This window comes from Vombatus ursinus, unplaced genomic scaffold (genome assembly GCF_900497805.2).
Source record: "Vombatus ursinus unplaced genomic scaffold, bare-nosed wombat genome assembly UNPS02014772.1, whole genome shotgun sequence".
Lineage (NCBI taxonomy): Eukaryota > Metazoa > Chordata > Mammalia > Diprotodontia > Vombatidae > Vombatus > Vombatus ursinus.
The window spans coordinates 33610081-33623806 of NW_020954550.1; the positions used below are offsets into that span (position 1 = coordinate 33610081).

General features: G+C 39.7%; 1 protein-coding gene across 1 annotated transcript; it reads right to left on the reverse strand.

Annotated features, from left to right (window-relative positions):
- Positions 1 to 348: 348 nt before the first annotated feature.
- PTGER4 (prostaglandin E receptor 4) lies at positions 349 to 13491 on the reverse strand. Its single transcript, XM_027863445.1, has 3 exons — positions 12940 to 13491; positions 11435 to 12347; positions 349 to 2315 (listed from the first exon to the last, which is right to left on the reverse strand). The coding sequence occupies exons 2-3, from the start codon at positions 12308 to 12310 to the stop codon at positions 1725 to 1727; spliced, it is 1467 nt and encodes a 488-aa protein (XP_027719246.1). The 5' UTR covers positions 12311 to 12347; positions 12940 to 13491; the 3' UTR covers positions 349 to 1724.
- Between the last annotated feature and the right edge of the window lie 235 nt (positions 13492 to 13726).

Below are 13726 nucleotides of genomic sequence, written 5' to 3' on the forward strand. Positions count from 1 at the left end.
GTCTTCTAATCCAGCCACTCATTTTACTGAGGAGGAAACAGGCTCAGCTTGTTGAAAGGGCGTGGTCAAATCCACATAACTGTTAGTGGCAAAGCCAGGAATGGAATCTAGGCCCTCCTGACTCTTCCCCAGGGCTCTCCCCACTACACTGATGCTACTTTCACAGAAGTTGGTTTGTAGATACTCTTGGGAGTATGTTGAAACTTGTATGCTGATATCTACTTTACAGAACTTTCATTAATGAAGTATCTGAGTGGCTTTGAAAGCTGTGACTTGAAGCAAGTTGTGAACCACATGATTCAATTCTAAAGTTATAGAAACCTTTCAAAATTGTGGGGAGTTCATATCTGAATGAATATTCTTTTTTATTGTGATCGCCAAAATAATTTCACTAGGTACAACTTCTCAAACGGTACCAATAACAGGCTCAGAATTTAATTACAATAAAGCAATTCACAAAACACTTTAGGCAACAGAACATGCTTAATATTTCTTTGAAAAAGGCTCCTCCAAATTTCTGTACAGGATTAATGTGTGATACAATAAGCTGTTATAATGAGACCCCAAAAGAACGTCATTCTACATTCCTTATATAGGTACGCTTTCAGGACTGTCCTGTGGAAGACCAAATAGTCCGATCCTTCCACATATCGCAAATAGGAACTTTCTTAAATGATGACTCATTTTCCACTCAAAACAATAGATATTGTAGATTTTTTCCCCCTGCAACTAGGTGAAAATATGTACATTTTATTTTGATGGAAAAAAAGAGACCTGAAATTTTGATTTTTTTTTAAAATTACATACTTCAGTTTGGGGTTTATTCATTTAAAGACATACAGATTTATAGTATGCTACTAAAATGAATGTACTGGTGGGAATTTAAAAGGAAAATATTCACCAGCATATTCATCTTTCCTAAAAGAATGATTTCCTGTGAAGGATGAACATTGCTCTCTCTTTTAATATGTGTAGCACATACTTTGGAAAGAACTTTTATTACTTAAAATTTGAAAATTATAGCCCATCACTCCTTTTTTTTTCTTTACCCTTCTATATTGCTAAAAACTCTCATTACAATTTCAGATCTACTGATTCCATCATCAACAATCAACTAGTCACAGGTTGGCCTGAACATGCCTCATGAAAAATAAATCATACACCTGTAGCATCTATAACATCAGCAGATAATATTGGGAGGAAAAGGTATGCCATTATTCCATCATACTTTGTATTAATAATAAAACCTTCTCATGGAGAAGAAAATACATTAAATAATTTCATTCATGATATATACAGCAATAAAAATTCACATTTTCATGCTTTAGCGAGACACTGAAATTGTCTACCAAACAGTCCTTGTAGTTTATCTGAACAGAGGCCTCTTAGGATCTTACCCATTGCTTAGTGACAGATATGAAGTTCCCGATGCCAAAGGAACAACAAAGCGTCTATCATCTTGAGAGAGGCAAAGAGTAGACTCTTTCAGACATCAAGCCCTGGGAGTAGTCCTATGTCACAGACGCATGTCACAGCCACGGCACTGAGTATGTCTGGAGTCCAAGGGGACATACCTCATCTACCATCAGGAAACACCGCTCTGGAGTGGGTGGAAAGTCAAAAACAGCCCTTCGGAGCCTGACCAAATCCCTCCTAATGTGTCGAGTGCACTGGACCTTACTTACAAGATCCTCGAAACAGCATGGTTATTTGTCCTATACCCTCTATATACACTTTTCTGAAAAGTTTAATGTTTCATTAGGGAAAGTGACTTGCAAAGAGCCACCCTTATCTGCAGGGCCCATTGCCCCACAGTTCCCGCCAACTTCATCCACTAATATCACACTCTCTGAGTCCTGCCCCTGGGAAGAGTCTGAAGTCTCTGAGCTTCGCATAGTCCTCAGTGAAGTGGTTTCTGATGAGGGCAGCCCGGGCCCGGCTCCTGGCAACATATTACGGCCCCCAGTGCCAGCTTCACTGAGCTCTGGCATATAAAGGAGAGTCTGGGAGGTGCTGCTGACCTCTTTCAGTTCCCGGGACACGAATGACCTCGAGTGGCTGGACATAGCAGATGTCCGGGGGCCTGTGCAGTTGAAGTTGCCTCCTGACTGTTCCCTGCGACCTCCTCCGATGCGGCAAAAGAGACATTTTATTTTCTCTATGGCTTTACTGAGCACCGTCTTTCGGAGAAGGATATAGATCCAAGGGTCTAGAATAGGGTTCACTGAAGCAATTCGGATAGCCTGCAGGTCAGGGTTCTTGCTGACATCAGTCTCAGTTTTTGGTTGGTACAACTGGTTCACAAAGACACGCACCTAAAACAAGGAGATATACCCCAAATTTAAATTCGGTTCAGGGAAAAGCACTTTAAGAAAAAAAAAAAAAGCTTTGCCAAGTCATGACAAATTACAGCAAGAGGAAAGCAAAGGTTTCCAGGCAAAACTTTGAGAATTCAGTTTGTAAAATGAGAAATAAGCATAGACACAAATTATGCCACTGTTGCCTTTTAGCTAAGAGTTTAAAATTCTATCTTTTCTACATTACTGTTTGGTGCATGCAAACTTTTGCTAAATCGTTTGTGATACCTTTTATCTTTCACTTCTATAGTATTAATATGTGTGGGTAAGGCCTATCCACATGCCACATTATTACCATTACTGAAATGTGACTTCTTTCCTACCACTGATCTCCCTTCTCACTGTCATATGTTTTAAATGAAACTCTTGTTTCACACAAGTCTTCACAGGCAAGTCTAGAGTTGCCCATTTTTATATAGTTTAGAAAAGGCCGCTGTAATTTTCAGTCCTGGAATGTCAAGGAAACTATTTAATCCTTCCAAATGCAGCTTTACTGGAACTAATCAGCTAGGCAGCTGCATGCTGAATGACGAGGACGACTCATACGGATCTTTTTTTAAGTCTTCTCATATAAAAGCTATCTAATGATCCTAGGACCCAATATGACTTGGGGGAATTTTGTATTTCTTTTCTCTAAAGGTGACTGGACTTATTGGGAATGCACAATCTGATTACAAATATTTTAAAGAAACCTTCAAATGGAGATAATTTCTATTCGGCATGTTTTTTTTTTCTTTTTTTTTACTTTGGACTCTTTTGGCAAAAGAGAAAAGAAAGAAAGAAAAAGAAGACAAGATAGGGCAAAAGAACTAACTCTTGATTTCACGAATCTTTTAAATGCAGTTTATTTAACAATCAATGTTTCAAAAGCCACAGTGTGTCAAATACTCACTCACAGCCTGTTTATTCATATGTAAGGAATGGTTTTTAATAATTTGTTTTGCTATTTCCCCAGGTTAAAACAGATTATAAGCAGCAACATAGAAAATGGGTGAGGAGCTGTTAGAGGAAGGTACACTGAAAACAGAAGGAATTAACAAGTGGATGATGAAGAAAACAGAAAAACTACAAAAAGCAAACAGCAGGACTCAAAAACCATAATAGTACATTTTACTATTTAACATAAGGTCAAACACACTATTATCTTCAGGAGCCAATGAAGCTGTTATTGTCTGTTCTATGTCCAGGATTGCACAATAACATGACTTTTCATAATAATGACCCTGAATTATAAGGCAGGAGTTAAATGATATTTGATATCCTCTGCTCAGGAGGAGGAAGTGGGCAAATCCATTAAAAAAAAGATTTGCACAAAGTTATTACGATAAAAGCATTTTTGACAAAATTAAATTTAAAAAAAATCACTTATTGCCCAGTTAGTGAATGACATTCCAGATATTTTAAAAATGTCTTGTTTTTAAATAGTAATTCATATATAAATTAACCCCAAACTACAGCACACTAGCTTTGTGACCGAGAGCAAATCATCAAACCTCTCAGAGATTGTTTCCTTATGTGTAAAATAAGGATAATGAAACTGAAATGGTCTCCCTCACAGGGGTGTGATGAGGAAAGTGTTATATATTTAAGTGCTTTATAAGTGTCGGTTGTTATTATCATGATTACTAAAATAGAAATGGACATGGTGGTTCATATAGAATTAATCTTTGGAAAAGAGATGAGCATGTATTTTACGTGTAATTTCAGCTACTTTGGCATAATAACCTTTTAATGCGTTCTCTAGGTAATGTAGTAACATTTTAGAAAACACTCAGAAATATGTCTGTAGTCTGGTCATTGTTTTTCTAGATTTGGTATAGATATTAAAGAGACAAAGAAGCATAAGAAGATAGAAGGCCAGGACCTGGGTTCATGTCTTACCTCTAAAGTACTAGCTGGGTAACCATGAGCAAATCATTTACCCTCTCAATATCTGCAAGCAATCACTAGACTAGAAATACAAATGAGCTTCCAATCTGCATCAATAGAGGAGTTCACCCACTCTCCTCCACCCCTACTCTTTCCCTACACAGATGAAAATACAGGTCCTTATTCATTTATTTGTTTGTTTGTTTGTTTATTTTTTAAGGATAGATGTTACCATGGTTTCCCTACACTGGAGCTCTTGACAGAAAACACAAAGATCACTTCTAACTTACATACTTATTGGTATCTTCTTTGTTTACCTATCTACTTATTACCTAGAAATAATATAAATTGTTGTTGTTCAGTCATTTTTCAGTCATGTTTGATTCTTTGTGACCCCATTTGAGATTTTCTTGTCAGAGATACTGGAGTTGGTTGCCATTTCCTTCTCCAGTTCATTTTATAGATGAGGAAAGAGAGGCAAACAAGATTAAGTGACTTGCCCAGGGTCACATAGCTAGTGTTTGAGGCTGGATTTGAACTCAAAAAGATGAGTCTTCCTGACTCCAGACCCTGCACTTTATCCACTGCACCACCTAGGTGCCCAAATAATGTGAATACTGTATCTGAATTTTTTCTTAAAGTAAATGCTGTAAATGTCGTATCTGTATTTAAAAAAAAAAAAAAAAAAGCTTTGTCAGTGGTAAATCTATAGGCTATGATTTTAACAAGATTGGAGAATTATGGCCACTAGGTGGCAGGGCTACTCCAATTATCGCCTTAAAGAAAGCTAACTAACTTCGTTTTTCAGTTTCTAAGTCAGCTACTAAGGATAATCAACTCAGAAGTATTTGACTTGGTTAAATGGAAACTCTGTATCTAGCAAAAATCTAGCCTTTGACATGGCCAGGTGCTGCCTGCCTCCACCCTTTCCACCTCAAGAGACTAGTAAAAGAGGGCAAATTCTTGGAAAATTTATGGTAGAGAAGGTGTCAAAGAACACAATTCTTTGAAATGCATTTCAGTATCTTAGAGAATGAGGAATGTCACTGAGTGTTTAGCAAGTTGATGGTTAGTGCTAACTCACAGAACACAAGCCTCCTTTCACCACTGTCTTGGCTGTCTTCAGGTAAGGAGAGTAACATCTCTGTTTTTGTTTACCTAGTAGTCAAACTATAGTGGTAATGTTTAGAATGAATGCCTGCCCGCATGGTGCTAGAAGGCCATGGATGACAGTCATGTTAAGAAGAACATATTTCTATTTTAATCTTTTTTGGTAAAAATGGTTAAACGCGTCAAAGGTGAAGGGGATGCACTCTTGTTAAACCTTTTAAATAGTAGCTAATGGAACTCTTTCAAAGTTGAAGTTGAAATTTCCATGACAACTTATTCTCCATGGAGATTTTATTTCAAGATATAGCATCTTATACTGTCTTGCATAAATACATTATCATGGCTATTTGATCTGCTTTTCCCAGAGGGTAGAAAGCCTATAACAGAATGAATACATCCGGAGAAGCAATCCAACTTATGTGGGAAAATTGAGAGCATTTTTTTCTGAAATTCCCATTCAATAGGCCCTAAATGCTACACAGAATAAACATGCTCAGGCAGTTTTCATTGTGGAGAAGGTGCACTACTGATAAAACAGCATCTGAGTCAGGAAAGAAAAATCTTGAAATAATTTAGGTTAAAAAATAGAACACAGACAACCTATCACCATCCAACCTTAAGAAATTAATCTGGCTTAAAGTAACTTCAGATTTATATATGTGGTTTATTCTTGGCAAAGCTGGGTAGTAGCTTTACAACTTCTTGAATCTGTGGAAGCTTCGGTATTGCCTTCCCTGTCCCCGAACCTTTATCTCTGGGATAGTGTGGGAATGAGGCGTGGATGGTCATGAAGCCCTCCTACCATAACTATGCTTCTTTTTCAGGAACCTCTAGAGGTGCTTTTGTAAAAACCTGAGGTTCAGTGAAACACAATTCAAAAGTCACAGTGCAAAAATACAGACTTAGTCTACAATTATTGGACAGCTAGGTGGCACAGTGGATGGGGTGCCGGACCTCCAGTCAGGAAGACTCATCTTCCCAAGTTCAAATCTGACCTCAGATACTTACTAACTGTGTGACCTTGGGCAAGTCACCTAACTCTGTTTGTCTCAGTTTCCTCATCTGTAAAATGAGCTGGAGGAGGAAATGGCAAACTACTTCAGTATCTCTGCCAAGAAAATCCCAATGGGTCATCTGAAAAAACATCAGAGTAACAATAATAGTCCATAATTAACATCATTTCAACAGGAATCAAGGAATGTTGCACTGAGAAAGGAAGCTGACATTCTAATTAAGATGATTTAATAACCTAGTAAAGAAATTATGATTTCAAATGACTGAAAGCGGCCTGTTATTGAGGTTCTGTGGTACCCGTTTTACTTGAAGAGCATTAAATGGTTTGTATGCTCAACTAGCTAGATACCTTCTGAAAAGGCTAAAATTGGCACAATTGTTACTGAAATCCCTGAAAAAAAGATCCTTTTTTGTAAAAATACTTCTAAATAAAACCCTTACCTCAACACTGAAAGAATGCAGGCCATCACATTGTGATCAGTATGTCTTAGGAAACATTTGTTCACCAAAGAATTGACAGAAATGTCACAGTTAGGTACATGTGGTGGTACAAAAAGACCATTGGATTAAGAGCCAGAAGGTCTGGGATCAAATATTCTAGTCTTATTCTGTCATTAACTGGTAGCACACTGCTTTCTAAGCCTTTCTAAGGTCTCATTTCTTAGTACGTAAGATGAAGTTAATAATACCTGTGGTGAGGTTTGTATGAAAAAGGTGTAAAACAAGGGTGCAAGTGATTCAAAGGAGGTTGAAATATATCCAAGACCTGAGTATGTGGGGAATAGGTATAGAGATCTAAGCCTTTGATGCTGAGGTGACAAAACAATGGAAATAATATGCCTGCTAAAGATATAGTGGATGGGAAAGCCTTTTGGAAAATTCTAATGCACAATACAAGTGTATGGTATCATCTGGAAAAAAAAATCTACCTGCAAGAGTTGAAAACTACTGGAAAGTTGTCAAATCATTAGCAAGGATGGTACTGTGATAAAGTAATTACTATGACCAAAGGACTTTATCAATGAGGAAGAAAGTGAAGGTGTGAGGAAGAAGGTTATTGATGCTAAGTTTGGTTTCTAATAGTGAATTAATCTTCTTACCCACTTTAAAGCAACACCTGTCTAATGCTTCAACTTATCTAGTGATGGGTAAAACTCAGCTGTGGAAAATAAAATTGGAAGGAGAGGATTGCAATAATGGTGCTCTAATACAGCAATTTGTGTGTATTCATGTTAGTCATGGAGACATAGCAATGTATAAATATACACACCAGGAGGCTTACTGTCAGTCTTAAAATGTGCTATGTTTAAAGTTAAGGAGATAAAAAATAACAAAACATTTTAGGTTCTGCTCTAATGGCATCAAAGCATGTTCTTCTGTTATTTGTTTACCTAAACCTGCACTGCCTCCCAGGGCATTTTATTGCTCTCTTTACAGTAAGCCTACTATAAACAAAGAAGTCTTTTTTTTTTGACCTGGTTTTCATCTACTTTTATAAACCTCTCCTAATCATATACTAGCAAAGACTTTACAGAAACAATTGGTTTTATAGTAAACAAAAAACAAAATATGACATGGCCAGTCATTTTCTAGACTAAGGATGTATTAAGCTAGAGTTGTTAGTTTTGTCTAATTTGCCAACCTCCTTTTAGTAGTGAGATGGATTTTTCTTAAATTTGGAGTAATAATAAAAAAAAGACCAGTTCACATTTTGGAGATGAAAAAAATATTTTCCTGATCCTGCAGCAAATAGGCTGACCCTGAAGCATGATATTTGATTTCAGTGATTATTTTTGCTTGGAGAGCTGCAAACATGAGCAGCCAGCAATTGATCTAGCTATTGCGTTTAAGCAACCTTTGGTGGCAGTCTTCTCTGAAGCTTTCTAGAGTGAGCATTCCCTTTTGTTTATCCCATGAGTAGAGATATTATTTCTTCAAACCTTCCTGGGTTTTGAAACTGGCTATAAATGAAGGAATGGATGAAATGATCATAAGTGTATCATCCCCAATATCTGTTTTCTCTTTATAATTTTTTTCCAGAGGATTCTGAAGATTCAGTTCATCATATTATTCAACTTGAATCTTTTCAAGAGTGTGTGAACAGCTAATTTTTTTCTACTGTCTGCTTAGAGTATCTCAAAAGGTAGAGTTTTTCTGTTTACAGCTTAGTTCAGTAAAGAAATTTCAGTTTGTTATCCAGGTAAAAATTTCTTCAAAAACTTAACTAAACCCTGGAATAACTTTTAGCCATTCTCCTGAACAGAAACAGTTTCTTACCGATACTCTGGCAAAGGAGATCACAGCTGGTAAACTATCATTATTGTTTTTTTCTGGTACTCAACAACTTTTAAAAACAAGGCAAAATCTATTTTTTATTCATAGCATGTTGTTATTCTGGTTAATATTATCACAGCTTTTTGGAAATCCAAGTAAACTTTTTGTTGCCTATCATCTTTATCTGCTTGACTTAAATGATCTGAAGGGTTTGTCCCTCAGACAGACATCACTGACCCTACAGGTCCAGTTTACTGGTTTCTTGAAATTGAAGTTTAGGCTTAATGATTATTCACCTTTGGATTATTCCTTGGCTCATTACATAATTCATAAGCTTGTCAAGCAGTACATAGTCTTATATTGTAATAATATGAATTCTCAAAATAGTTAATTTTCATTAATTTTTTTCATTATCACTTATGTCTCTCATTTTTAAAAATCATGAACGTAAACGAAACCTATTAGTTCTCATTACTGCCTTTTTAAAGTTAAGAAAAGATTAAGCCATAGATTCCTTTCAAAGGTGTTTCAGTGCTTATCCTATTCAAATGTCTTTCATTCACAGACTGAACTTCCTTATTTTCTCTTTAACTATCTTAAATAGGATGGAAAGCGCTCAAAATGCATTGTAGCTTGCTAGTTTTGAGCTTTTTGCTGAGTTTTTTTTCCTTATTATTTCAAATAAGCATGAAAACTGTTACCAGAAATGAACCTGACTCTTACATTCATAGCAACCAGGAATCTGTCCATTAAAATGTTTAAGTCTTTTTAGATCCTTCCAGGTCTTAGAAGAAGGCATTTTCCCATTGGAAGATACTACTCTTTGTCCATTTGTCGTTTTAGAACAACCACAAGAACATTTTTGAATTACATGTTGTTTAACTTTCTAGTTCTTACTTCTGCAACGTAGATGTTCTATAGATAAAAACCATTTACACTGTCATTTACCATACTGTGAAGCCAAGGGAAAAGACCAAAGAAGGAAGCTTGTTGCTTCCAAAATCTCACTTCATTTCATACTACTGATAAGGACAGTAAAACATATTTATATAGCAAAAGTGAATTAACTCTGCAGATTATATTAGGTCCTAGACCCTTTTGGCCATATTTTGTGCTTCTGTTTATACACTCTGGCAAGATGCTACTGTAAGCTGGCTGCCATCCATTTTTAAGGCTCTTCCATTTACATTCACCTTTATCAGAGACACTATTTTAACAATCAAGATCCCTACATGGTTGGTGGTAAATAACAATAGCGTTGTTATATTTATTATCATACATCCTAACCAACTGACTTGACAGAAAGAACTGACTTGTCCAATGATTGAACTGGTGGTGAATTTCCAACTGAACACAACGGTAGTGAGACTAAAACGGAATTACTTTTTAGAAAGTATCATCAGTTTTAAGGTTTAGCATTAGCTTTCCTGACAGCCTACATGTACAAGAGACTATGTGGTACAATAATTAGAGAGATGGCCTCAAAGTCAAGAAGATATAGATTCAAATCCTGCTTCTGACACATGTGACAAAACCTCCCAAGTCTCTCCAAGACAGTGCTCTCAGACTGCAAGATGCAGAGAATCTGTAGAGGGAGTTTCTTCACCTGGGAGGGAATTCCCTATATGTGAAAACATGGGTTTATACTTAATCTATACCAATTGGCAAAAAAAATAATTTATGGTAAAATCAAAGTAAACCTGTTCTCTTAAAAATAAAGCATACAGGGGCCGCTAGGTGGCGCAATGAATAGAACTCTGGCCTTGGAGTCAGGAAGACCTGAGTTCAAATCCAACCTCAGACACTTAACACTTACTAGCTGTGTGACCCTAAGCAAGTCACTTAACCCCAATCACCTCACCAAAAAAGAAAAAGCCAAAAAAAATAAAGCATACCAAAATCCAATGATATTCATATACAGATGTCAGAATCATACTTATTCTGTGAAGGAAGATGTATATGGGTTATTACAAATGTATGTGAATGATCAGTTTTGCATTAGTGCTGAAATATGTGCTTCCTGAAAATTTAATGGAATTTTCTCTGTAAGAAAAATGAGGTGCAGTTGGAATAGCACCAGACTGGCAGTTAAGAGAGCCAGGTTTGAGTGCTGACTCTGTGTTGGAGATAGGTGGCTGAGTCTCTGTTTCTTTCCCTGTTGAACTACAGATGATCTAGGAATCTATCAGGACCCCTTTAAGCTCAAAATTACTGTTCTTTACGATTTTAATACAAAAGTCCTTTAAAAATCCCATCTTTGTAGACTACCACCAAGCTCAGGTTCTATCCTAACAGTGTGGGAAAAGAAGAGATAATACAGTTGTGTAAGGAAGAGAGCATTCTCTTTCTTAGGAAAGAAATACTCCGAAAAGAAATAATATGTAGAAAAGCCCCCTCAAATCCTTGTCGGCAAAATTCACCATGAAGAGGTGTGAAATGAGGGTGCAACTGATTCAAGGAGGACTGGAATGTATCTAAGACCTTGGAATATGCTGAGATGACAAAACAATGGAAAAAAGACACCTGAAAGGAGCAAATAAGGGGAGGATCCACCAGCAGGGTAAAGTTCACTAGAAATTATTGTAGAGGCAGCTAGGTGTTAGGGAAAGGGTACTAGACTGAGAGTCAGGAGGCCTGGGTTCTAGTCCTGTTCTAGTCTAGTCTAGTTCACTAACTAGCTCACTTCAGGTTAGTCAGTTTGCGGCTCTGAACCGGCTTCCTGATCTGTGTAATGAGTGAGTTTGTGTAGCTGTTCCCTTCCAGTTCGAATATTCCAGGATTCTAAGTCAGTAGAATTCTGGCTAACTCACCACGAGAGGGATGGAGCAGATGAGCACCACCAAAGAGGTTGCAATGAGTAAGATGACCATCTGGATCTCTGCACCAGCAATGCGGCGGAAGCTCCTACGCCTACGAAAATCACTTAGACGAGGGACAGCAGAGCAGGAGGCAAGGCCAGAGGAGGCAGCGGAGACCACGGCAGCGGCGGCGTGGTGGTGGCTGTCAGTGCCCAGCGAGGTGCGGCGCACAAACTGGCGGTGCATGCGTATGAGCGCCACGCAGACCAGAATGTTACAAAGAACCGTAACGAGGATAAGGAAGGAGCTGAAGCCAGCATACATGTAGGAGAAGGCGGCGTGTGTGGTCACGTTGGTGCGCCAATCTATGAAGCACCAGGTATTGGGGTATTGAAGCGTGGAGCTCCCAAGTCCCATGCTGGGTAGGGCGCAGAAGAGTACGTTGGAGACATAAACTGCAAAGAGCGTGAGTCCGGCCAGCTTCTTGTCCACGTAGTGGTTATAAAAGTAGGCGTGGTTGATGGCCAGGTAGCGTTCGATACTCATGGCGCAGATGATGCTGAGGCCAGAGAGGCCAAAGAAGAGGAGGATGAAGGTGCTGTATTCGCACAACCCATCGCCTCCGGGCCACTCTCCCTTCACGTAGGTGGCGATGGTGACCGGGCTGACCAGCGATGTGCCCAGCAGGTCGGTGACTGCCAGCCCGCATACCAATGTGTAGAAGGTCGTCTCCTTTTGTTCCTTTCGAGACTTGCACAACACCACGATAGCGATTAGGTTGCCCACTACGCCGAAGATGAACATCACCGCTGGAATTGTCACGGGAGGGAGAGGACCGGTCTGGTTCAAGAGTGCCACAATGGCAGAAGTGTTGGCATTGGAGAACATCGTGATGGCTAGAGCGGACGGAACCTAGGGCGAAAATCTGCGACCAAGAGGGATCCAGAGTGTGAGCGATGGAGAGAAGAAACGAGCATTGAGCAGCATTTAATTTTATTTTCTCTGGGGCTCAGCTTTCACACATTGCGTATAATAAGCGTAAGCATATTACAATTCATGAGGATGATAATCAAGTTTCATCTAGATAGAAATCTACAAGCTTAACCAATATTGCAGCTCGAAAGATAAAGGCTTTTGGTTCTTTTTTTAAAATCATCCTCTCCTTTTTTCTCTCACATCGTCTCCCCCTTCTTCCCCTCCCCTCCCCTCCCCTCCCTCCGTGCTAGTAGAAAAATTAGGACCCGGGCAAGGAGGAAAGCTTTCTTGCATAGGACTTGGTTCTGTTTAACGACACTCAATAAAAAGCAAACAAACAAAACCAAGTTAATTGAGGGCGCTGTTTGGGGGGGAAAATGTTGAACCCGCCAAACTTGCTCTGTGCCCTTGTACTCCTTTCCCGCTCCCAACTTAGGGAAGCGCCTCATCTCCTGTCAAAGCTACCCCCTTCCTCCCTTCTTTCATCCTCCTCCGTCCTCCCACCTCAATCTGTCTCCCCTCCCCAATCCCCCAGCTCTCACCTGCAGTGGCGGCGGTGTCACGAGAGGTTCCTCTGCGCCGTTAATTCCTTTTGAAACACCTTCACCCGCCTCAACAGCCTTTTGCCCTACTCAATGTGGAGCTTTGCCAAGCTTTTCTTTCCTAGGTAGGGTTCGACTCTGCCCGCCTGCTTTTGAGACTAAAGGTCAGCTCAGCCTGCCTTTGTTTTAGGAGAATCAAGAAAGACAGGAGGAGAGCAGGATGTGTAGGAGGATGTAGGTGAATTATCTGTTTAGGGTTCGGATTTCTGAGCCCCAAATTAGGGGCTGCGCAGCCTTCTTAACTCTTAACAGTGAAGGTCCCTGAGCTATGGGGCGCACGCAGGTAGGCACTGGCACTCAAAGATCCTGTCCCACAGGTGGACACAGGTGGTCCCAGGACTCCCAGCGGTCCCGCCGAGGATGGCTATCGAGGCCGGCGGCTGGGGCTGAAAGAATTTCCTGCGTTCTGGGGATCGCTCGGGATCCACTTTTGCTGGGGCTCGGACCTGGAGCCGTTCATCTTCCTCTGCTCTGTCAGGGTGAGTACTGCGGTCCGGCTCTCTCAGACTCTGCACAAAAGTTTTCTCCTCCTCTAAGTTTCCCATACGGGGGCGGAGACCGACGACGCACCTCCCGTCTAGCTATTGGTCTGATTGGGAGCGGGGGGTGGGGGGTGGGGAGAAGGAGGGTCAGTTCCCCCACCTCCGCAGCCAGACACTAGGTTCCCCTTGCTGTTAAGGGTAAAAAGAAGCTGGGAGTGGGAGTGGGGGGCGGGTCGCTAGGGCTT

Excerpts from the sequence above, each read along its gene's own strand:
- PTGER4 (XM_027863445.1), bottom strand. The coding sequence starts at position 12,310 with ATGTTCTCCAATGCCAACACTTCTGCCATTGTGGCACTCTTGAACCAG. Across the intron at positions 2,316-11,434 it reads TCTGCTCCATCCCTCTCGTG|GTGCGTGTCTTTGTGAACCA; the intron begins GTGAGTTAGCCA and ends TCCTTGTTTTAG.